We start from the raw sequence: 24,698 nt of genomic DNA on the forward strand, positions 1-24,698 counted from the left end.
ATGGTAAGCTGCAAGCCTACCTACTTACTCACAAGCCACAAGGCGATCAGATCTCATCAAATTCTTGTTGAGAACACACCTAAACCCCCAGCTTCTTGCCATTCATATGCACAACGAACAAATCATTGAATTAAATATGGTATTTGGGTCTATAATTTGAATGCATTCCCCACCTAACCATACATACTCTTTGCCTCACTCACCTGTACTGCTCTCTATATTTCTCAATTTAACTCACCAACTAATTCCTTTAAATTCTTCGGAACATGTTCCCTATTCAGTCTATTCTCCTATATCTTCAACCACTTCAGGCTCCTTCCATCTCCTCACCTTAATCAAGACCTGCCTGTCCCATGAGGACATGAAGCTGTCAAAGGTGGATATTTTTCTCTCTTAATCTTTGAATCTCAGAGCCAGAGGCAGCCTTATTCCTCACCACTACTTCAAAATCATTTCTTTTATTCAAAAACATCTCAAGACCCTATAAAACTCATACCATTATGCATAAAACAACGCTACCTCTCCTAGTTGCTACCAACAACCAACCTCCCAGGTGGCACTAGTAGTAAAGAACCTGCCTGCCAGTGCAGGAGATGGAAGAGACACGAGTTCAATCCCTGGGTTAGGAAGATCCCCTGGAGGAGGGCATGGCAATCACTCCAATATTCTTGCCTGGATAATCCCATGGATAGAGGAGCCTGGCAGGCCATGGCCCATAGGGTCACAAAGAATTAGACGCCACTTAGCATGAACCCAGCACCGACCTCCCAGTGCCTCTTCTTCATTCATTAAAGGCTTTGGCCATGGCTCTCTGACATCATTTCCATTTCTGTTCAGGTCATAATGTTTAGGGATGTCAATAATCACATGCATGGAATGCCTAATACTCTAGAACCACAGCTTTTTAACTTCTTCCAGTTTTCTCTCCCTCTGCCTCATCTAAGGAGAAGGCAATGGCACCCCACTCCAGTACTTTTGCCTGGAAAATCCCATGGACGGAGGAGCCTGGTAGGCTGGAGTCCATGGGGTCCCTAGAGTTGGACACAACTGAGCGACTTCACTTTCACTTTTCACTTTCATGCATTGGAAAAGGAAATGGCAACCCACTCCAGTGTTCTTGCCTGGAGAATCCCAGGGACAGGGAAGCCTGGTGGGCTGCCGTCTATGGGGTCACACAGAGTCGGACACAACTGAAGCGACTTAGCAGCAGCAGCAGCCTCATCTAAGTCACTCACTCCCATGTGCATGCACTCAAGTTTAACATTACCAGTAACTGTATCACTTCTGAAATCTTGATTCCATCCTTTCATTCTTTCTCTTACTCCCACTCAAACAATCTTTCAGCAAACTTGTCACCTCCAATCCATTAACCCCATCACCATTTCCGTGTCCCCAACTTCTTTACCCAAATTAGATCCCATTATCCATTATTGCAATCATTCTCTTTCTTATACACTAACCCTTCTATCTCTCTGAGCAAGGAGTAACATCTCAACCTTGGTTGAACCCAAGTATATAATTTTCTCACATGTAAAACTTAGCAGTTGAATATTACTCGAGGAAAAGTCCTATTTAAATCCATAGTCACAAACCTCACATAGGTACTCTATAGTACCAGGAAATCCTACATTCTCCTGATAAATTTGCTTTTACCATTTTGTAACTTTTCCATCTTTCTTCAAATATGCCATAGCCTCACTCACATACTCTTAGCAGATGGACTTAGCACATTCCTTTTGAGAAATTAGAAGCAACTGACTTGAATTCTCTAATCTTCTTCAAAGGATAACCAATGATCCCCCATGTTTGCAAATCCAGTGGACCCCTCTCAGCTCCTGTCTTAAACACTCTCTCTTTAAACACTCCCATCTCTAGGTACTCAGGGTGTTACACTCTCCTGACTGTCTGCACACACAATTGGTCAATCATTCTCAGTCGTCTTTGCTGTATCATCTTCCTTTTCTTGGCCTTTCATTGTTGAAGAGTCCCCATATTGAGGGGCACTCTTCTCTAAAAATAGTTTGTCTGTCAAAAAAATCTCACGCTGGGATATACTTTGAACTATCACTTATATGCCAAGTTTATAGTTTCAGCTTTAACCTCTTCTGTGAACTTCAAATTGTTATATTCTCAACATCTTCATATAGTTCTCTATTAAAGTTCAAACTTAATATGACCCAGCATCCAGATTTCACAACCAAGGCCGGCTCACTCCCCAGTCTTTCCTGTCCCAGTAAATAGCATTATCATTCACCCAGTTGCTCAGACCAAAAATCAAGAGGCCATCATTCTTCCCACTCTCTCATCATTTATATTCAATCCAACACATGCTTTGTTAACTTACCTTCAAAATATATCCCCAAATCCATGCACCTCTTTCCATCCTTACTGCAGTCAGGATTAACCAAATCACAATTACCTCTCATCAGCTGGCTAATTGGTATTTCTGCTTTCAGTCTTGCCCTTTATAGCTCAGAGTCTACTAAACTCCAAACAGCAGTTGATTCTCACACATAAAGCAGATTGTCATTTTCCTGCTTAAATCCCAACAGTGGCTTCCCACCACACTCAGAATACAATTCCCAGTCCTTCTTATAGGTTATACAACCTCGGAGGATCTGACCCCTGCCAATGTTTTAATCTCATCTTATACCTGTCTTCTCACCTTAATTGCAGGAGCCTCCTTTCTATTCCTCAAAGAAGCAATCCTCTTTCTCACTTCAGCATCTGTGTGTTTGCTGATTCCTCTGCCTAGAGTACTTTTTATCAGCTCCTCATGTAGTTGGCCTTTTTTGGAATATGCCAATCTCAGGACAAACATCATGTCTTCAGAGAGGTCTTTCCTGAGAAGTCATTCCAAGGCAACCAACCTTTTCCCTACCACACCCTAACACACTGTTTTGCTCATTACTTTCCTATCAAAACAACCTGTAATTATAGTTTTGTTTGTTTTCTGGGTTATTTTCTCTTTTTTTTATTGGGTTATTTTCTTATTATCTGTCTAGAATAGAAGCTCTTTAAGGACAGGGGCCTTGTCTTTTATACTGTAGAGCATATGTACTATCTAAGCTTACATGGCTTTGGAGTCCTCATTCAATGCTCTAAGAATCACTCATCTATTTAGAGATCCCAATTTATAAATTGAGGGAGCTCTGGCTTCTTCTCTAATTGCTGGGACCAGTCTATATTATGGGGCAGTTTTACATATTGTCCTGCTAGTGTACAAGGGTTGGAATAGAAGTTTCTGACAAACTATCCTTTTGCTTTTATGTAATCAATTGTACATCAGGGAGTTGTACTTTTTCTGACATTTGACCCTTTAAAAATGACACTGTGAGTACTTGATTCTTTGATAGCTAGGCAGATAAATGATTTCCACTAAGTTATTCTGTGGAATATATACTGTGGGGCATATGACTATATGGTCCAGTGAGGTGTAAGGAGCATGCCCCAACCAGAGACAACTCAACTGGAGAAACAATCCCTACTTTTCTTTTCCTTTTAGGGTAGCTAGAAGCATAGCTTGGAGGTATCTACAATCCAAGTTCCATACTACCCTCTGCTTAACTATTCAGAAAGCAAGTCTCATAATGGAAATAACCTGAAAGGATATTTTGTTGCTGCTCATATCAAGAACCAAAAAAACTATTCTTCAATTCCATTAACCAAATATTTATTCAGTGCCCAATTTTGTTCTAGGTAGGCCTGCTCTCAACATAGGTGATACAATGATCAATAATATAGGAATCCTATTCTCAAGAAGCACACAGCCTGGTGGGAAAGGATGGCAGAAGCTTTGAAACATAAATATCTCTACTATAACTCTTTTACAGTGCAGTGAGAAGTGCTGTCCTAAAGGTGCAAAAAGAGGTCAGAACACAAAGGAAGTGGGATTTATGAAGGCTTTTGCCAAAAAGAGACACACCTGGACTACTATTTGAAGCCAATATCACTGGAGCAAAGACATCAATCATACACAAACTAACCCAGAGTGTATCTGGAGGTTTCAAGAATGGAAATGGAACACACTAGCTGTGGCATTTTCTATACCTGTTAGCAAGCTGAAGTCTAACTCTGATGTCCCTAGACTGTGTGTTTGAAAGCCTCACGCATCAGAAGCGCTTCTGTGTCCTTGAACTTTCTACGCAGTCAGAACTATGGAGTGACAGGGCAGGAGAATAACTTAGTGGAAATCATTTATCTGCCTAGCTATCAAAGAATCAAGTACTCATAGTGTCGTTTTTAAAGGGTCAAATGTCAGAAAAAGTACAACTCCCTGATGTGCAATTGATTACATAAAAGCAAGAGGATAGTTTGTCAGAAACTTCTATTCCAACGCTTGTACACTAGCAGGACAATATGTAAAACTGCCCCATAATATAGACTTGTCCCAGCAATTAGAGAAGAGGCCAGAGCTCCCTCAATTCATAAATTGGGATTTCTAAATAGATGAGTGATTCTTAGAGCATTGAATGAGGACTCACAAAGCCATGTAAGCTTAGGTAGAACATTCTGCTTTCTGAAGTCCAATTTTCGCCTCGTATGTAAAAGAATTTAGTAATTCCAACATCCGTAAGCTATCCTAAGCACCAAATGAGAAAACGGGTGCCTTGCAATATCACCTACGCATTTAGAAGTGCAATATTACATCTGTACCATATCACCTCCCCCAAAATTCGGCAGTTTCCTCTCTGACCCAGAGAGCTGACTTTACTATTGACTCTTGTCTCACTAAGAAACATCAACAAATTTACCCTGGTTCCTTAACCAACAATGGAACCCCCTCCAAGAAATGTTGGAGTCCCTTTCAATAATCAGTCTCATATCATTCAGTAATATCTAGAAACCTTGCCAATGTATTGTTGAAAATTAATCCTACAACTCTGAATATTAATATTTTTACTTAAAAATAAAAGTAAGACCTAGCCAGTGCAATCAGGCAAGAGAAATAAAATACATAACATGGTGGAAAGGAATTATTTAAACTATCTCTATTCACAGATAATCTGATTGTCTATACAGAAAATCCCAAGGAAATTGAAAAAATATATCTAGAACTAAGTGAGTTTAGCAAAGTTGTGGCTTCCCTGATAGCTCAGTGGGTAAAGAATCCACCTGCAATGCAGGAGACCAGGGTTCAATTCCCCGGTTGGGAAGATCGGCTGGAGAAGGGATAGGCTACCCACTCCAGTATACTTGGGCAAAATTGTGGGATACAAATTAGTGCAAAGACAATATAGGAAAGTCATGGCATTTCTATATACAAGCAATGAAACTGGAAATTAAATTTTTAAATTAAAAAAATGTCATTTACAGTACCACCCAAAAGTAAAGTGTTTATATGTAAATCTACAAAATCAGGCAAGATCTGTATGTAGTAATATACAAAGCACTGGTGAAAGAAATTTAAAAGCAAACCCCATAAGTAGAAATATAGTTCATATTCATGGGGTTGGAAGACTCAATATTGTTAAGATGTTGATTCTTCCTAACTTAATCTATAGATTCAATTCAAACCCAAACTCCCAGTAAAAATTTTGTAGCTCCTGACTGACTATAAAATTCATGTGGAAATGCAAAGGATTTAGAGTAGCCAATCAAAATAACTTTAAAAGAGAAGAATACAGTTGCAAAATATTTCCTGATATTAAGATTTATTACAAAATTACATTAAGCAATAAAGCATGGCATTGGCATATGCCTGGGTGCTAAGTCACTTCAGTTGTGTCATACTCTGCGACCCCATGGACTGAAGCCCACCAGGCTCCTCTGTCCATGGGAATTCTCCAGGCAAGAATACTCCAGGGGGTTGCCATGCCCTCCTCCAGGGGATCTTCCGGATCCAAGGATCAAACCAGTGTCTCTTAGGTCTCCTGCATTGGCAGGCGGGTTCTCTACCGCTAGCGCCACTCGGGAAACGCCCCCCAAAAGAAAAAACTCCCTACGGCCGCGGCAGGGGTGACCATGCCCCTGGGGGCGGTGCAGTCCGGGGGAGACCGGAGGGAGAGCCCGACCTCCCAGACCCCAAGGTAGACGGGCGACGCCCCCCGCCCCCACCCAGGGGTCTTGAAACCTCCGCGCCAGGACGCGCTAGGTACCTGGAAAGGGGGAGGTGGGCGAGGCGGGGCGTGGTGCCCCACGGGCCCGCGGCCCAGACCCTGACCACCGCCTCCGCCCGCGGGCCTCGGGCGCTACCAGCCCGTGACGCGGGGCCTGCCCGGCCCTGGCCAACAGCCGCCTGGAGTCCCTACAGCCGCCGCCACCAGCCCCGACGACCCCCCCCCACCCCCATTTCAACCCCGAAAAGGAGCAGAACCCCACCGCGCGCCCAGACGGCACCCTCCTCTTCCCCCACAGCCGTGGCCCGTCCCCGCACCCACGTCCCAGGCACCCTTTCCCCTGCCACCGAGGGCAGAGGGACGCTCCGACGGGAAGCGTGGCGCAGTCGGGCAGGAGCACGACAGAGGAAGGGCGCGAGAGAGCCGGCCGGCCGGTCGGAGGGCACTCCCCAGGCTCGGAGGGCGGGGAGAGGCGCCTGGCGACCTGGCGGAGAGCAGAGCAAAGGACAAGCGACGACCGGCCGGGAAGACTGGTCCAGGGCCGGCGGCGACCGGCAGGCGAGCGGCCCCGCCGCGCAGCCTGCGAGATGCACCGGACGCTCCGGACTGTGCCGTCACGACCGGGGACAGTCCTGGCCACCGCCAGAGGCGAAGGTGTGTAGCCGGGGGAACCTCGGCCCCCCAGCCTCGAGGTATGTAGCCGAGGTCGGGCGGAAGAGAGACGCCACCGGAGACGACATCCCGGGGCCGGGGTCCACCTGGGCAGGCCAGGCGTTGCGGAGGGCGGGGGGTGCGGGTCGAGTGGCGGGGACGGGGTGGGAGGAGGCGCGGAGAGGGCGACGGGGCGGGGGAAACGGGAGGCGAGGAGCCGCCTTCCCGCCCGAAGACCCTTTTCACGCCGCCCTCCACCTTCTCGCTCTCCTTCCCCTACCGGAAAGACCACCGGACCCGACAGCCGGCCGTCGGGAATACCCTGTCTCCGCGCGGAGGGACTGGCCTCCGGATGTCTCCCTCCCTCCGTCCCATCCCGCGCCGCACGGGTGGAGGAAGCTCGCGAGCCGGCGGGCGAGGCCACTGCGCTGTTACCTAACAAATTGGCATCAGGATAGACAAATCCTCCAATGGAAGAAAATACGGAGTCCAGAAAAGAAAGTAGAAAATACCATATACAAAAATTTTTTTATCCTATAAGTCTTTATTTCTGGATATTTTTAAATATAAATTTATTTATTTTAATTGGAGGTTAATTACTTTACAATATTGTATTGTTTTGCCTTCAGTTCAGTTCAGTTCAGTCGCTCAGTCCTGTCTGACTCTTTGCGACCCATGAATCGCAGCACTCCAGGCCTCCCTGTCCATCACCAACTCCCGGAGTTCAACATGAATCTGCCAATACAAAATTTAATTCAAAATGAAACACTGACCTAAATGTAAACCTTGAAAGTATGAAACTTCTAAAACGAAGCATGAAAGAGAAATTTGGGCTGGGGGGGTGGGGGGGGGGGAGGTCCTAGGCCAGACTATTGGCTCCCCAGGTGGCACTAGTGGTAAAGAACTGGCCTGCCAATACAGGAGACATAAGAGACGCAGGTTTAATTACTGGGTTGGGAAGATCCCCTGGAGGAGGGCATGGCAACTCACTCCAGTATTCTTGCCTGGAGAATCCTATGAACAGAGGAGCCTGGTGGGCTACCGTCCACAGGTTCTCAAAGAGTCGAACACAACTGAAGCGACTTAGCGCACACGGCAAGCCAGACAACAGTTTGTTAGATATAATACCAAAACACCAAATCAATTTTTTAAAAATGGATAGGGTTGGCTTCAATAAGAACAAAACTTCTCTCCAAAATATTGTTAAGATAATGAAAGGATAAGAGAAAATATTAGAAAACCATGTGTTCAATGGAGGGCTTGTATCCAGTGTATATAGAAAATTCTCAAAACTCAAGAAAACAATGCAATAAAAAGTAAAAAAAAAAAAATTAACAGACATTCAGCAAATAGTTTATGTGAATGGACAATAAGCACATGAAAAGATTCCCAACATAATAACTTGGAATAGGCAGATAAAAACTACAATGATGTGCCATTACATACTTGCTGAATGACTGAAATTAATATGGTGACCAAACTAAGTGTTGGTGAGTATAGTCTAATATTTCAACTCTTCCATTCCCACTACTACTTTAGTTCAGATTCTTATGAACTATTATACTGTATCCCTTTACTGTTTAAATATTTCCTTGAAAACTCCCCATTTTTACTCCTGCCACCCTCCAGATGTTCTCCATACTGTAAATAGGGTGTTATGGTCTGAATGTCTGCATCCTCCCAAAATTCACATGTTGAAATTTTGATGCCTAATGTGATGGTATTAGTAGGTGAGGCCTTTTGGAGATGATGAGTTTTTAAGAGTAGAGCCCTCATGAATGAAATTAATGATCTTATAAAAGAGACCCAAGAGAGCCTCCTTGCCCTTTTTCAGCTTATGAGGATATGAGAAGTCTGTAACTTAGAAAAGGGCATTCTGTTGAAACCTGATCTCAGACTTCTAGCTTCCAGAAGAACTTTGAGAGATGAATTTCTGTTGTTTAAAGCCATCCAGTCTGTGGTATTTTATTATAGCAGACAGAACAGACTAAGATAGAAAATTGGTACTGGAAGTGCTATTGCTGCTGTAACAAAAAAAAAAAAAAAAATGAGGCGGCTTTGTAACTGAGTAATGGGGCAGAGGATGGAAGAGTCTAGAGGTGCATGCTAGAAAAAGTCTTCCTTGCCAGTGAATGGACTGTTAAGAGCTATTCTTGTGAGGGCTCAGAAGTAGAACTATTGAGAATGCCTGACTCTTGCTTCATCAATATGCTCTACCTTACACTGTCTTCTCTTTTAAAAAATCTTATGCTCCTTCCTCTTATGTATTTTATGCATCCTACCAGAAAAACCATGTTATTTTTCCTGAACACATTATTTTATTTCAGACTTTTGTGCCCTTTACAAATCTACTATTTTCTTTGTCTAGAATGTCCTCACTTCTCTTGTCCAACTTATAATCATTTGTCAAGATTCTGCAACAGCATCATTTCTTCTGTGACCCAGTGCTCCAAACATTAGCTCTTCTGTGCCCATAACACTATGTTTCTTCAGTCAATAACAACTCTCTCAGTGTACTATGAGAACTAATTTATATATCTGCCTCTTCTACTCTACAGTGAACCCTTTAATGGTATGAATTGTAAAATTTAATGCCTGTACATTTTTTGTGACTATACATCTTTTTTTGTGAATTGTAACTGTACATTTAGCTATGATTAGTGCCTAATTCATGGTAGGTGCTCAGTAAATCGGAGAAGGCAATGGCACCCCACTCCAGTACTCTTGCCTGGAAAATCCCATGGATGGAGGAGCCTGGTGGGCTGCAGTCCATGGAGTCACTAAGAGTTGGACATGACTGAGTGACTTCACTTTCACTTTTCACTTTCATTTATTGGAGAAGGAAATGGCAACCCACTCCAGTGTTCTTGCCTGGAGAATCCCAGGGACAGGGGAGCCTGGTGGGCTGCTGTCTATGGGGTCGCACAGAGTCAGACACGACTGAAGTGACTTAGCAGCAGCAGCAGCTCAGTAAATGTGTAAGAAAGAGGCATTAAAAATAATTTAATTTACAGCTACTCTAAAACGTTGTTTTATGCCTAGGCCCTCCTTAGTATCTAGAACTGATTTTCAATTTAGAGAGATTCTTGCCTGAAATGAAAGTTTAAATCATTTTTTTTTTTTTTTGGTCTACTAATAGGATAGGGTCATTGTCATTTGGGACTTCCACATTGCTGTGTCTTGGTACCAAGAAAAGATGGTTCTTTTCAAAAACTGCAATTTAGTGACAACAAATGAGCTGTTAGATCTGTAAAAGAGATTCTTGACTCGGAACTCTTTTCCACAGGAAAAGTGAAAGTATCAGTTGCACAGTAGTGTCCAACTCTGCAACCCCATGGACTGCTTCCACAGGAAGAGAAAGGCAAATCCAGTGATTGTTTCAAGATGATGTTTTTACAATTTTTGTTTCTCCTTCTTTTTCTTTTGGTTTGCTGCTGCTGCTGCTGTGTTGCTTCAGTCCTATCCAACTCTGTGGGACCCCATAGATGGCAGCCCACCAGGCTTCCCCATCCCTAGGATTCTCCAGGCAAGAACAATGGAGTGGGTTGCCGTTTCCTTCTCCAATGCATGAAAGTGAAAAGTGAAAGTGAAGTCGCTCAGTCGTGTCTGACTCTAGCGACTTCATGGACTGCAGCCTACCAGGCTCCTCCGTCCATGGGATTCTCTAAGCAAAAGTACTGGAGTGGGATGCCATTGCCTTCTCCGTTCTTTTGGTTTAAATTGTTTTTATTTTTTGGTACTCTCTAACATCTCACTGCAGAAGGTGATGGTACCCCACTCCAGTATTCTTGCCTGGAAAATCCCATGGATGGAGGAGTCTGGTAGGCTGCAGTCCATGGGGTCGCTGAGGGTTGGACATGACTAAGCGACTTCACTTTCACTTTTCACTTTCATGCATTGGAGAAGGAAATGGCAACCCACTCCAGTGTTCTTGCCTGGAGAATCCCAGGGACTGGGGAGCCTGGCGGGCTGCTGTCTCTGGGGTTGCACATAGTTGGACACGACTGAAGTGACTTAGCAGCAGCAACATCATCACAGGCAGTTTTGCATAGGTAAAAATGAAAGATTTAGACCACCTTTTGCCTCATGTGGGGGTGTTCATGGGGTCCTGGCTTTCAGTTTCTCTTGCTGTCTGTTTCGAATGCCTCAGCCATTTATAAAATTTCTGAACATTTATTTGGAGGAAGTTACATAAGAAGGGGTGCTGGTTGCTGCAAATCCAAGAAAATTTTTTTAGACACAGCATGATATAAAATATTTATATCTTTGCTGTGGCCCTGAACTGATGGTTGTTTTCTCCAGGAGACTCCTGAGTTTTTTTGTCATGGTCATATATTATCTTCAAACCACTACCTTAGTAGTCCTCTGAGGAGCTTCACTTTACCCTCTCTAACATGTTTGGAGAGTTGGTTACAACTGTGTGATTTGTGTTGTTAACATAAATCCGGCCCCTGAAGCATTGTGTTTTGGACTTTCCTGCCATGATAGATGGCTTCCCCAGAAGTTTCTGTCATTAACCTCATTGTTCCAGATGCTCCTCCCAACTGCCTTGGGAGCTTCCTTTTTGTTGGAGATGGTTACAAGAACTGTGGCCCAACCTTAAATTAATTAGGCAATAATTATGTGACCCATGGCTAAACATACCATTTCTGGCATGCCCCTCAGGGACACTTTTAAAATTCTTCTTTGAAACATATATGAAAGTTTAGCTTTAGGTATTTCAGGAGCTTTGGCGACAGGAATATCATCCTTTTTGTTCCCAGTAATTCTGATATGGGTAGAAAACTGGGTCTAGGGGCAGAGTTAAGAGTGAAGTTAACTTTGGCTCAGTGTCTGAACTGGACTGAGGCCTAGTATGCTTTCTCAAGAATAATGACAGTTTCACAATTTTCATCTAGGAGAGATTTAGAGATGGCACTCTAGTCACAAGTGGATCCTAAAGGACTGGATTGGAAGCTACATTGGCAGAGCAATTTATATAAGATTGTGAAAACATCATTTGTCCACATCAGTGAATTGAGGAAAAGGGATAGATACTTGGAGGAAAGCTAAAGGAAAGGTTGTGTTCATCAAGGAACACAAACCACTTCTGCTACTGCTGCTGTTCAGGGAAGAGTGCACTCTCCATAATGGAAAGTGTTTGGCTTCTTGGTGCAATTATTGGGAAAAGGAGTCTTTTGGGAGAAGGCTGTTTTTGTTTTGTTTTGGGCCAAAATGCACAGGTTGTAGGATTTTAGTTTAGTTTCCCAATTAGGGATTGAACCTGGGTCTTCATCAGTGAAAGTGTGGAGTCCTAACCAGTGGACCACCAGGGCATTCCAGAAAGGGGATTCTTGCTTAGAATAGATTCTATTTTTCTCTATTTCCATGAATTGACTTTTATAGAAACCAGCTTGATCTTTGCCACTTCATGATATAAATCCTATGTATGATTCTTAAATAATTCTGCTCCTTTCAGTTCAGTTCAGTTTAGTTGCTCAATCATGTCTGATTCTTTGTGACCCCATGAACTATCCAAGTTCTTGTTTATCAATAGTTCATTCTTTTATATTGCTTTGTAGTGTTCCATGGTACAGATATATGGCAGTTTGTTTAACTAATCTGCTGCTGCTGTTAAGTCACTTCAGTCATGTCTGACTATGTGCGACCCCAGAGACGGCAGCCCACTAGGCTCCCCAGTCCCTGGGATTCTCCAGGCAAGAACACTGGAGTGGGTTGCCATTTCCTTCTCCAATGCATGAAAGTGAAAAGTGAAAGTGAAGTCGCTCAGTCATGTCCGAGCCTCAGCGATACCATAGACTGCAGCCCACCAGGCTCCTCTGTCCATGGGATTTTCCAGACAAGAGTACTGGAGTTGGTTGCCATTGCCTTCTCCGTTAACTAATCTAGAATATCTAAATTGTCCCCTGATTTTGAGTCTTTTTTATATCATCTATTTCTTTGCTAAAACTTTATATATCTTTTCTGCAGATATTTTTTCATTTGTTTTAATCATGTCCATAATTGCTCACTGAAACATTTTTATGATGACTGCTTTGAAGTCTATTAGATAGTTCTACGAAGAAGGCAATGGCACCCCACTCCAGTACTCTTGCCTGGAAAATCCCATGGACGGAGGAGCCTGGTGGGCTACAGTCCATGGGATCGCTAGAGTCGGACACGACTGAGCAACTTCACTTTCACTTTTCACTTTCATGCATTTGAGAAGGAAATGGCAACCCACTCCAGTGTTCTTGCCTGGAGAATCCCAGGGACTGGGAAGCTTGGTGGGCTGCCGTCTCTGGGGTCGCACAGAGTCGGACACGACTGAAGCGACTTAGCAGCAGCAGAGAGTTCTAACATTTGTACTACCTAGTTGTTAGCCTCCGTGCATTGCGTTTCTCATTCAGTTTGAGATCTTTTTAGTTCTTGGTATGATGATTTTCAGTTGAAACTTGGACATTTTGTGTGTTATGAGACCCTGAATCTTGTTTAAAGTTTTGTTTTATCTGGCTTTCTCTGACTCTGGCACAGGAAGGAGGAGTGACACCACCTTGTTACTGACAGGTAACAAGTTCAGATTCCCAATTTGGCTTCCATTGACATCTGAGCATTGGAGTTTCCCTCAGATTCTCTACCCTGAATGGGGTAAAATTCCAGGCCCATAAGTGGTCTCTTGCTGTCCAGTGGTGATGACAGTCCCCAGTTTCCTTTAGCCCTTCTCTGACATCACCCTGGCAAGGGAGTTGGGGCTGCTTTGTTACAGGCCTGTGAAGATAGAAGGCTATGCTCCCCACTCAGCCTTGGCTGTTGTGTGCAGGGATGACACCACAGTTACTTGTGCCGCGTTTGGCTGGAATAGAGCAGTTACTGTCTAAAAGGTTTCTGTCCTACTAAGCTGCCCCTTTCTTTGTCCTTAGGCTAGAGAAAGCAGGATTTTGCCGGGACTTTTCTTTTTGTCTGCATCTATTGGCATTTCCTGGTTGCTGGTTTCTTCAGCTCCACGACTGGGACTTACGAAGCAAGAAGAAACTCAGGGAACTCACCTCTTTGCCATTCCTCAGACTCCTAGGCCCTTAGCAAGTCTGGTTGATTCTTTTCACCTTTCAGAGTCCTTTTATATTTGTTTTGAATATAATGTCTAGGATTTTTAGTTGTTCACAGCAGGAATAATAAGAAAATACATATATATTCCATGTTTTCCAAAGTAAAAGTCTTCAGACTAGATTTTGATGATTAGATAAGGTCAGAGTATTTTCCCTCTACTTTTCAGATCAGTAATTTCTATTGTTCTCTTTTCAAGTTCACTGACTCTATCCTCTGTCATCTCCAGTCTACTATTGAGCCCATCCAACAAGATTTTTATATCAGCTACAGTATTTTTCACTTTTATATCTTCTGTTTATTTTTTTATAATTTCTATCTCATTTTTGACAATTTTTTCTTTTTCTTTTCTTTATAGAGAATTTGTAGTTACTTGTTGAACCTGCTTTCTAATGGCTGCTTTAAATTCTTTTTAGATAATTCCAACATTTTATTCACCTTAGTGTTGGCATCAGCTGATTGTCTTTGCTCTCTCAAATTGTGCTTTACTTGATTCTGGGTATGAAAGCTGTTTTTCAATTGTATCCTGCACATTTTGGACATTATATTATGAATTCTAGATCCTATTCCTTTTTTTTTTTTTTTTTTCCTTTTTAGCAGACAGTTCCCCTGTTGAGATACATGATGGGTCCACGTTCAACTTTCCTCTGGTCCCCACCAACATCTTCTCAGCAAAAGCAAGGTGCTGACTCACATAGCATTATTATAGACAGAGTGGAAGCTCAGCTCCCTCTTTGACTGAAGTGACACTGTCCTGGCAAACATAAAGAACTAACTCATACTTCCTGGGTACCTCCCAGCCACAATGTAAACTTGTCTTTCTGCCAAGTAACATGGTTACTCACCAGTATGAGTGGGAAAGAGGGATGACTCAGACTGCTTCTATTATCCTCTTCTTAGCCTCTGTGCATTGCCTTTCTCATCCGTTTGAGATCTTTTTAGTTCTTGGTACCTAACCTATAGGGCAGGGTAGATTGTTAGCTCACCACTGGCCCAGTGTCACTGTGATACTAGGAAAGTGGAGAGGAGGTATGCCATATAGCTCTGCTTCAGAGCTATGTCATAGCTCTGCATGGCCCAATGTTATGAGGGGAAAGAGGCTGGATCCTGATCACATTATCTTTGAGGGGGAGTCAGAGCACCTCCTACTGTGCCATCTGGAAGACTTGGAAGACCAGCTTTCTGTTCTGCCCCCAACACACACACACCACCTTGGAGGGGAATAAGGATGTTGTGTGTTTCTGCCAGGCAGGGAATATGAAGGCCAATACCTTGCTAAGCCTTGCCAACATTATTACCCTGCTAGGAGAATTCTGGCACTACCACCTTCAGCCTTAGAAATGTAAGATCAGTTCCCCACTCCTTCCTAATAACCTTTTAGTGTGCCGATGGTGTGTGGATGTTGTAGTTTGTCTGTTAGTGTTTGGCTAGCATGAGGCAAGTATTGCTAAAAGATTTTCTCTTCTTAGGCCAAACTTTTCCTGGTCTTTGTCTAGGAAAGAACTTGCATTTTTTTATTAAATGGCAAAGGTAAGTGGAAGGTTAATATATACATAATTACCAAGTATGTTAAAAGAAAAACAATATATTTTTTAATACATGTATTTATGGAACAACATAGAATAACCTTTAAAATAATACACAGCAGATTTTTAATTGTAGTTACCTCTGAGGATGATGCTGTTATAGTGCTGCACTCAATAGGTCAGCAAATTTAGAAAACCCAGCAGTGGCCACAGGACTGGAAAAGGTCAACGCTCATCCCAATTCCCAAAAAGGGCAGTACTAAAGAATGTTCAAACCACTGGACAATTGCACTCATCTCCCATGCTAGTAAGGTTATGCTCAAAATCCTCCAGGCTAGGCTTCAGCATTATGTGAACTTGCAGATGTTCAAGCTGGGCTTAGAAAAGGCAGGGGAACCAGAGACCAAATTGCAAAATTTCATTGGATCATAAAGAAAGCAAGAGAATTCCGGAAAAACATCTAACTCTTGTTTCATGAACTATGTTCAAGCCTTTTGACTGTGTGGATCATAACAAACTGTGGAAAACTCTTAAAGAGATGGGAATGCCAGACCATCTTGCCTGTCTCCTGAGAAACCTATATGTGGGTCAAGAAGCAACAGTTAGAACTCTGTCTGGAGCAACTGACTGGTTCAGGATTGAAAAAGGAGTACAACAAGTTTGTTTATTGTCACCCTGTTTGTTTAACTTATACACGAAGCACATCATGCAAAGTGCCTGGCTGGAAGAGTTACAAGCTGGAATCAAGACTGTGGGGAGAAATAGCAGAAACCTCAGATATGCAGATGACCTCAGATATGCAGATGATACCATTCTAATGGCAGAAAGTGAAGAGGAACTAAAGAGCCTCCTGATGAGGGTGAAGGAGGAAAGTGAAAAAAAAATGGTTTAAATCTCAATATTAAAAAAAGTAAGATCATGGCATTCAGTCCTATCACTTCATGGCAAATAGAAGGGGAAAATGTGGAAGCAGTGACAGATTTCCTCTTCTTGGGCTCTAAAAGCACTGCAGATGGTGACTGAAGCCATGAAATTAGAAGATGATTGCTTCTTGGCAGGAAAGCTATGACAAACCCAGACAGTGTGTTAAAAAACAAAGATATCACTTAGCCAACAAAGGTTCATATAGTCAAAGCTATGATTTTTCCAGTAGTCATGTATGGATGTGAGAGTTGGACCGTAAAGAAGGCTGAGCACTGAAGAATTGATGCTTTTGAACTGTGGTTCTGGAAAAGACTCTTGAGAGTCCTTTGGACAGCAAGGAGATCAAACCAGTCAGTCCTAAAGGAAATCAGTCCTGATTATTCATTGGAAGGACTGATGCTGAAGCTGAAGCTCCAATACTTTGGCCACCTGATGCAAACAGCTGATTCATTGGAAAAGACCCTGATGCTGGGAAAGATTGAAGGTATAAGGAGAAGAGGGTGACAGAGGATGAGATGGTTGGATGGCATCACCAATTCAATGGACATGAACTTGGGCAAACTCCGGGAGATGGTGAGGGACAGGGGAGCCTGGTGTGCTGCAGTCATGGGGTCTCCAAGAGTCAGACACAACTTGGTGACTGAACAACAACTGAGAAGGGGTATGGATTTTGAATGAACTTTGTAAAGGGGAAAATTGTGATTGATTTTTGTTTTTAGAATTTTTTTACAAGAATATATGAACTACTAGCTTTCTAAGTATGGAGAAGGCAATGGCACCCCACTCCAGTACTCTTGCCTGGAAAATCCCATGGACGGAGGAGCCTGTTGGGCTGCAGTCCATGGGGTCGCTAAGAGTCGGACAAGACTGAGCAACTTCACTTTCACTTTCATGCATTGGAGAAGGAACTGGCAACCCACTCCATTGTTCTTGCCTGGAGAATCCCAGGGACAGGGGAGCCTGGTTGGCTGCTGTCTATGGGGTTGCACAGAGTCAGACACGACTGAAGCGACTTAGCAGCAGCTTTCTAAGTAAAATATTTAGGTAGGCCTAAAATCAGAAATAGGTGCTGTGTGTTAATCAGTAAATTAACTGCTTGCTGACGCAGTAGACAAAACCTGACATATGAGTGACTTAACACAATTGTTATTGTTGTTCACATAAACTCTGATTTGGGTTGGCAGGGACTTTCTGCTTTCAGGTGACTCAAGGCTACAGGCTGCTTCCATCTTGTAGCACCACTATTCCAACATGCGGGTCTCCATGTTTGCTGCTGAATGGCAGAGGAAGCATGGAAAGGGCATACTGGCTCCTACCTAACTACCAGTGGAGCACCCAGAAGGTGAGGAAGCAAAATGTGGATGAGTTCTTGTAGTCTATTCCATAAGCCTTCGAATACTCTCTCTCCCATGAGCTGTCACCTAGTAGGTGCTCAATAAAAAGCAGAGATTGTAATTTGTTATAACAGTTCTCTTCATTTCTTGAAGGCAGTTTCTGAGAAAACCCAATTTACCTTAAGATTCACCAACTTTTCAGGAACCTACTATCTGACAGGTGCTTTCTAATATAAGACCACACCTAGTTGTCAAAGGATTCTATAATCTCGGCAGGGAGAACTCACCCTTCTTCACCCAATAACACTTTAGTTCACTACTCTTTGCAATAATGTTTCTAATTTCAGCATACTGAGAATTTTCTCCTTCCTTGTGATACGTGGCCAGAATCTTTTATGAGCCTCTGCTACGTTCTACATGACTGAACATTCCTGTACAGGTAGGTGTCTTTTGGCATGCTGCAAACCAGGACTTTCCTGTACAACAGGTACACAGACAAGGGGCAGTAGAAGGATGGTTGTTTTAGTCAGCTCAGGCTGACTAAATAACATACTATCAACTTAGTGGTTTAAACAACAGAAATGTATGTATCTTCTGGGGGTCCGTGAAGTCCAAGATCAGGCTGCTGATGGACTTGGTGTCTGGAGAGGACCTTCTTTTTGACTTGAAGACAGTTATCTTCTTATTCTATTGTTACATGGCCAAGAGAAATCTCTAGCCTATTTTTCTCTTCTTATAAAGGCACTACTCTCATCATAGAGGTTCCACCATCATGACCTCATCAAAACCTAATTACCTGCCAAATGCTCCACTTCCTAATACTACCACAATGGGGGTTATGTTTTCAATATATGAATTTGTGGGCAACATAAACATACAGTTATACAGTTCACTATAAAGATTTTTTTGTTTGTTTTTAACAGAGCTAGCATGTCTGCTAAGGAACCATTTTCATTGCCCAGAAGGACTACAGAGATTTTAAGAATTTAGCCTCTGTAGACATTTGATTACACAGAGATTTCTATGGTCTTTCCTTATCTATTATTTATGATGAAGGCTTTGGTTTTTAACCAGCTAGATAAGCACATCCATCTATGTATGTGTTCAGTGGTCAATTTCAAAAAGACATCCCATTAAAGTCCTACTGCAAGTATTATGGTGGTTTCAAAAATGGTGTATCTAACTTCAGAGTTATATTCCAATAGCCAGTAGATTCTATTCGGAATCACACTCTACTTGGAGAAGTCAATGGCACCCCACTCCAGTACTCCTGCCTGGAAAATCCCATGGACGGAGGAGCCTGGTAGGCTGCATTGATGCGGTTGCTAAGAGTTGGACATGACTGCGTGACTTTACTTTCACTTTTCACTTTCATGCATTGGAGAAGAAAATGGCAACCCACTCCAGTGTTCTTGCCTGGAGAATCACAGGGACGGGTGGGCTGCCGTCTCTGGGGTCGCACAGAGTTGGACACGACTGAAGCGACTTAGCAGCAGCAGCAGCACACTCTACTAACAAGCACCTTTGGAAAACACTTTGATATTCTGTTAAATACACCTGGGGGAATGAACATGTAGTAGCTTCCCAGGTCTATCTGTAAATCTTAATGAGAATTCCATCTCATGGTCCTCTTCTGCCTTCTGGTTATCACCAGCAATCCTTGGTATTTCTTGCATTATAAATGCATCACTCCAATCTCTGCCTCCAACCTTCATATCACCTTCTTCTCTGTGATTCTGTGTGTGTCATATCTCCCTTTCTTTTTCTTACTTATGCACCATTCATTGTATTTATGGCCTACCCTAAATCCAAGATAATCTCAAGATTCCTAACATAATTACATCTGCAAAGACCATTTCCAAATAAGGTCACATACACAGATACTGGAAATTAGGACTTGGATATATCTATCTATCTATCTATATCTTAAATACATATCTTTTGGGGGTCACTTAACTCACTACAGATCAGTATAATCTACACTGTCTATTTGAACTTTCCAAACTGGATTTCAAAGTTGAAGGGGCTGTTGCTATCAGGGCTCCAGAGTGAAGATGAAAACAGTCAGAGTACTTTTGCAGGGAGTAGGAATGTTCTCTGTTAGGGGGAAGGCAGCGGTGGTGCTGGGTCGTCCACTGGGAATAGGGTACAGCTTTCAGATGAGGAGACAGTGAGGAGCTGTCCAGCAGACTAGGTTCCAGAACTGGACAAGAGGGCACACTGGGGAAGATAAGGGGAAGTGTGCTGTAATTCAGGATATTGCTAGGACTGGACACAAATGCCAGCACCTGGGTAGAGTTAACTATGAAGGTATCCTAGGTCTCTAAGCAAGAGGATCCTAGATAAACAAAGCTCAGACAATCCCCAAATTATGTCTTATTCTCATTTTCTCTTCATTTTTTTTTTTTTAGTACCTTGTCACGTGATCCTTCTTTTTGTCACCTGAGAGGTTACACAGTACTCAGAAGAGAATGGAATAAAAGATAGACCTGCCATAAGCTAGGAGGTTATGGGCCCTAGATGAATTCAGACCATAGTCTAGTCTCAGCCCTATCACTTACTAGCAATATAATCTTGGGGAAATTACCAACACTATGAGCCTTGGATGCATCTTCTATAAAATGGTTTTGATAAGCCCTCTTATAGGACTGCTGGAATGTATGGAAAATAAGAAAAACATCTAGCACAATGGCATTTATTAGGTCTTTAATGAATGGCAATTATTTCTAGTATTATTTTGTCCCCAGACCTTACGACCCTCTCTTCTGGGATTTTGTTTCTATCCAGGGTGTCCCAAATAATATACAGATAATCAAATCAGGCAAAAATGCAGCTTCACAAAACTCACTAAATTTTTGAGTTTTAGAGGATTATTAATTTGGGGTATGAGTAAATTGCCCCAGCTAATATAACTCAAAGCTCCTAGAATTTAAGTCAAATTCTTTCCTTCTCTCCCAGCTACTCATCCATCCAAAATACTATTTTCATTCATTTCACTGCCACCAAAGTCTAGACCTTGCTTAGATTTGGCCTAATTACACACAAGATGGGATGGACTTCCCTCCTGGCTCAGACGTTAAAGAATCTGCCTGCAATGTGGGAAACCTGGGTTTGATCCCTGGGTCTGGAAGATCCCCTGGAGAAGGAATGGTTACCCACTCCGGTATTCTTGTCTGGTGAATTTCATGGACTGAGGAGCCTAGCAGGTTATAGTCCATGGGGCCACAGAGAGTTGAACACGACTGAGGGGCTAACACTTTCACACTCAAGCTTCCCAGGTGGGGCTAGTGGTAAAGAACCTACCTGCCAATGGAGGAGATGTAAGAGACACGGGTGGAATCTGCTTGCAATGTGGGAGACCTGGGTTCGATCCCTGGGTCATGAAGATCCCCTGGAGGAGGGCATGGCAACCCACTCCAGTATTCTTGCCTGGAGAATCCCATGGACAGAGGGGCCTGGCAGGCTGCAGTCCATAGGGTCAGAAGGAGTCAGACACGACTGAAACGACTTAGTATGCATGCAAACTCAAGATAACCTATCTTTAACGGGATCTTAACAGAGTTGGCTCCGACTGTCTTAGGCCAGGGACAGGAATGCCAGCCTAGTGGCTTCTGGGTATCACCTCAAGAGAGTATCACCCTATTCTCAAGAAATCACTGCAGATGATATATATATATAGAACACCTTCAAGCACTGTATTCACTGCCCTGGAACAAGAGTTCAGGGTACCTCTCATACCTGCCCCAGATAGGGATTTCCCTCTGGTTTATCCCTGATCCAAAAGTAACTACTAAGCAATTTTCCATTACATGCTTTTCTCTCACCTCTATAACACGCAGTCTAAGAGTCTGGCCTCTGCCATCACCCATAGCTTAACTAATAATTAGCTCTCCTAGAAGGAAATGCAGTTTTCCCAAAGCCCCAAACTGCCCTAGCTCAGGGCATTTCCACTTGACTGCTCCCATCTGGAGTCCTACTTCCTTACTCTTTTTTTCAACTGTTGTTTAGGTAATGGAGGACATCTTACTTTCTTCCTGATATTATTGCTTCTCCTAACCTCTTCCTTTCTCTGGGCTGGAGTATGTCTTGCTTATCCTCAGATTTCCACTGTTATCACAGTGCTTTCTAAAGAAAATATATCCAGTTAATGTTTGATGAATAAATGAGTCAGTGAGTAGTTTTTTATTTACTAAGATTAAGATCACTCTTTTCCGAATAAGCCAAGCAAATTCAAGTATATATCTTTTAATTTTACTGAAGAAAATAAAATCAAATCCCTTATGATTATACAGTGGAAGTGAGAAATAGATTTAAGGGACTAGATCTGATAGACAGAGTGCCTGATGAACTATGGTTGGAGGTTTGTGACATTGTACAGGAGACAGGGATCAAGACCATCCCCGTGGAAAAGAAATGCAAAAAAGCAAAATGGCTGTCTGAGGAGGCCTTACAAATAGCTGTGAAAAGAAGAGAAGCAAAAAGCAAAGGAGAAAAGCAAAGATACAAGCATCTGAATGCAGAGTTTCAAAGAATAACAAGAAGAGATAAGAAAGCCTTCCTCAGCTATCAATGCAAAGAAATAGAGGAAAACAACAGAATAGGAAAGACTAGAGATCTCTTCAAGAAAATTAGAGATACCAAGGGAACATTTCATGCAAAGATGGGCTCGATAAAGGACAGAGATGGTATGGACCTAACGGAAGCAGAAGATATTAAGAAGAGATGGCAAGAATACACAGAAGAACTGTACAAAAAAGATCTTCACGACCCAGATAATCACGATGGTGTGATCACTCACCTAGAACCAGACATCCTGGAATGTGAAGTCAAGCAGGCCTTAGAAAGCATCACTATGAACAAAGCTAGTGGAGGTGATGGAATTCCAGTTGAGCTGTTTCAAATCCTGAAAGATGATGCTGTGAAAGTGTTGCACTCAATATGCCAGCAAATTTGGACAACTCAGCAGTGGCCACAGGACTGGAAAAGGTCAGTTTTCATTCCAATCCCAAAGAAAGGCAATGCCAAAGAATGCTCAAACTACCGCACAATTGCACTCATCTCACATGCTAGTAAAGTAATGCTCAAAATTCTCCAAGCCAGGCTTCAGCAATACGTGAACCATGAACTTCCTGATGTTCAAGCTGGTTTAAGAAAAGGCAGAGGAACCAGAGATCAAATTGCCAACATCTGCTGGATCATCAAAAAAGCAAGAGAGTTCCAGAAAAACATCTATTTCTGCTTTATTGACTATGCCAAAGCCTTTGACTGTGTGGATCACAATAAACTGTGAAAAATTCTTCAAGAGATGGGAATACCAGACCACCTGATCTGCCTCTTGAGAAACTTATATGCAGGTCAGGAAGCAACAGTTAGAACTGGACATGGAACAACAGACTCGTTCCAAATAGGAAAAGGAGTACGTCAAGGCTGTATATTGTCACCATGCTTATTTAACTTATATGCAGAGTACATCACAGAAATGCTGGGCTGGAAGAAGCACAAGCTGGAATCAAGATTGCTGGGAGAAATATCAATAACCTCAGATATGCAGATGACACCACCCTTATGGCAGAAAGTGAAGAGGAGCTAAAAAGCCTCTTAATGAAAGTGAAAGAGGAGAGTGAAAAAGTTGGCTTAAAGCTCAACATTCAGAAAACGAAGATCACGGCATCTGGTCCCATCACTTCATGGCAGATAGAAAGGGAAACAGTGGAAACAGTGTCAGACTTTATTTTTTGGGGCTCCAGAATCACTGCAGATGGTGACTGCAGCCATGAAATTAAAAGATGCTTACTCCTTGGAAGCAAAGTTATGACCAACCTAGATAGCATATTCAAAAGCAGAGACATTACTTTGCCAACAAAGGTCCTTCTAGTCAAGGCTATGGTTTTTTCAGTAGTCATGTATGGATGTGAGAGTTGGACTGTGAAGAAAGCTGAGCACCAAAGAATTCATGCTTTTGAACTGTGGTGTTGAAGAAGACTCTTGAGAGCCCCTTGGACTGCAAGGAGACCCAACCAGTCCATCCTAAAGGAGATTAGTCCTGGGTGTTCATTGGAAGGACTGGTGCTAAAGCTGAAACTCCAATACTTTGGCTACCTCATGTGAAGAGTTGACTCATTGGAAAAGACTCTGATGCTGGGAAGGATTGGGGGCAGGAGGAGAAGGGGATGACAGAGGATGAGATGGCTGGATGGCATCACTGACTCAATGGACATGAGTTTGAGTGAACTCCGGGTGTTGGTGATGGACAGGGAGGCCTGGCGTGCTGTGATTCATGGGGTCGCAAAGAGCTGGACACGACTGAGCGACTGAACTGAACTGAACTGACTGAGACTAAAATAGCTAAAGGGAATCCAAAAATTAAGATTTGTTAAGATTATGCCTATTTTCTTGAATAAGCCAAGCAAGTACAGGTATATATTTTAATATTACAGAATAGTACACTAAAGTGGTTAAGAGAATCCAAAAAGTAGGGTTTGTTTAGATTACGTTTACTTTCTTGAATAAGCCATACAAATCCAAGTATACATATCTTAAATTTTACAGAACAACAGACTAAAGTGGTATGGGAATCCAAAAATGAACCATGTTTTCCATTTTTTTCTCTATTGCCTGCTGAGTTTTTCCACATTTCCAAGAAAACCCCAATATCATGTTATCTTGTTCCATGTCACAAAATACAATGGAAGGTTCCCCAAATTGCTTTGCAAAATATCAAAACCCTTATTCTTAAATCTGATAAATGTTTAGCAATAAATGTGATCAACATCATTCATAAACAGATTCTAAAGTCAATAAGCCTATTAAAAGGAAGAGTATTTGAAAAAAAAAATATTGAAAGGGAAGAAAAAAAGATAAACTTTCAAGTCACCCATACAGAACAGGAAAACAAAGTTGTTGCACAGAGTGTTCTCCCCAGCCTGACCCCGACTCTCCTCTACTTTGAAACCTGACTGCCCTCTTCAAACACAGTACATTCTTCAGTTGGGTCAGGAATTACTGGCAAATGCTGCACAATAAACATGGCGGTATTACTATCCATAGAGTTATTTCTGGTCCCAGCTCTCTCTTCTTCATCTCTTAAAGCCTCCTCATACCAATCTGAGAAGGAAATGGGG

The 24,698-nt window shown here is 42.6% G+C and overlaps 1 protein-coding gene across 1 annotated transcript in view; it reads left to right on the forward strand.

Annotated features, from left to right (window-relative positions):
• Positions 1-5,964: 5,964 nt before the first annotated feature.
• LOC113888174 (splicing factor, proline- and glutamine-rich-like) overlaps positions 5,965-24,698 on the forward strand; it is a 32,408-nt gene continuing 13,674 nt past the window's right edge. The window contains exons 1-5 of the mRNA XM_027535465.1: positions 5,965-6,029; positions 6,095-6,201; positions 6,254-6,751; positions 17,428-17,585; positions 17,925-18,016. Coding sequence (XP_027391266.1) covers positions 5,965-6,029; positions 6,095-6,201; positions 6,254-6,751; positions 17,428-17,585; positions 17,925-18,002 — 906 coding nt within the window. The 3' untranslated portion in view covers positions 18,003-18,016. The remainder of the gene's footprint in view (positions 6,030-6,094; positions 6,202-6,253; positions 6,752-17,427; positions 17,586-17,924; positions 18,017-24,698) is intronic.

The sequence above is a fragment of the Bos indicus x Bos taurus genome, chromosome X, assembly GCF_003369695.1.
Source record: "Bos indicus x Bos taurus breed Angus x Brahman F1 hybrid chromosome X, Bos_hybrid_MaternalHap_v2.0, whole genome shotgun sequence".
In the NCBI taxonomy this organism is placed as follows: Eukaryota; Metazoa; Chordata; class Mammalia; order Artiodactyla; family Bovidae; genus Bos; species Bos indicus x Bos taurus.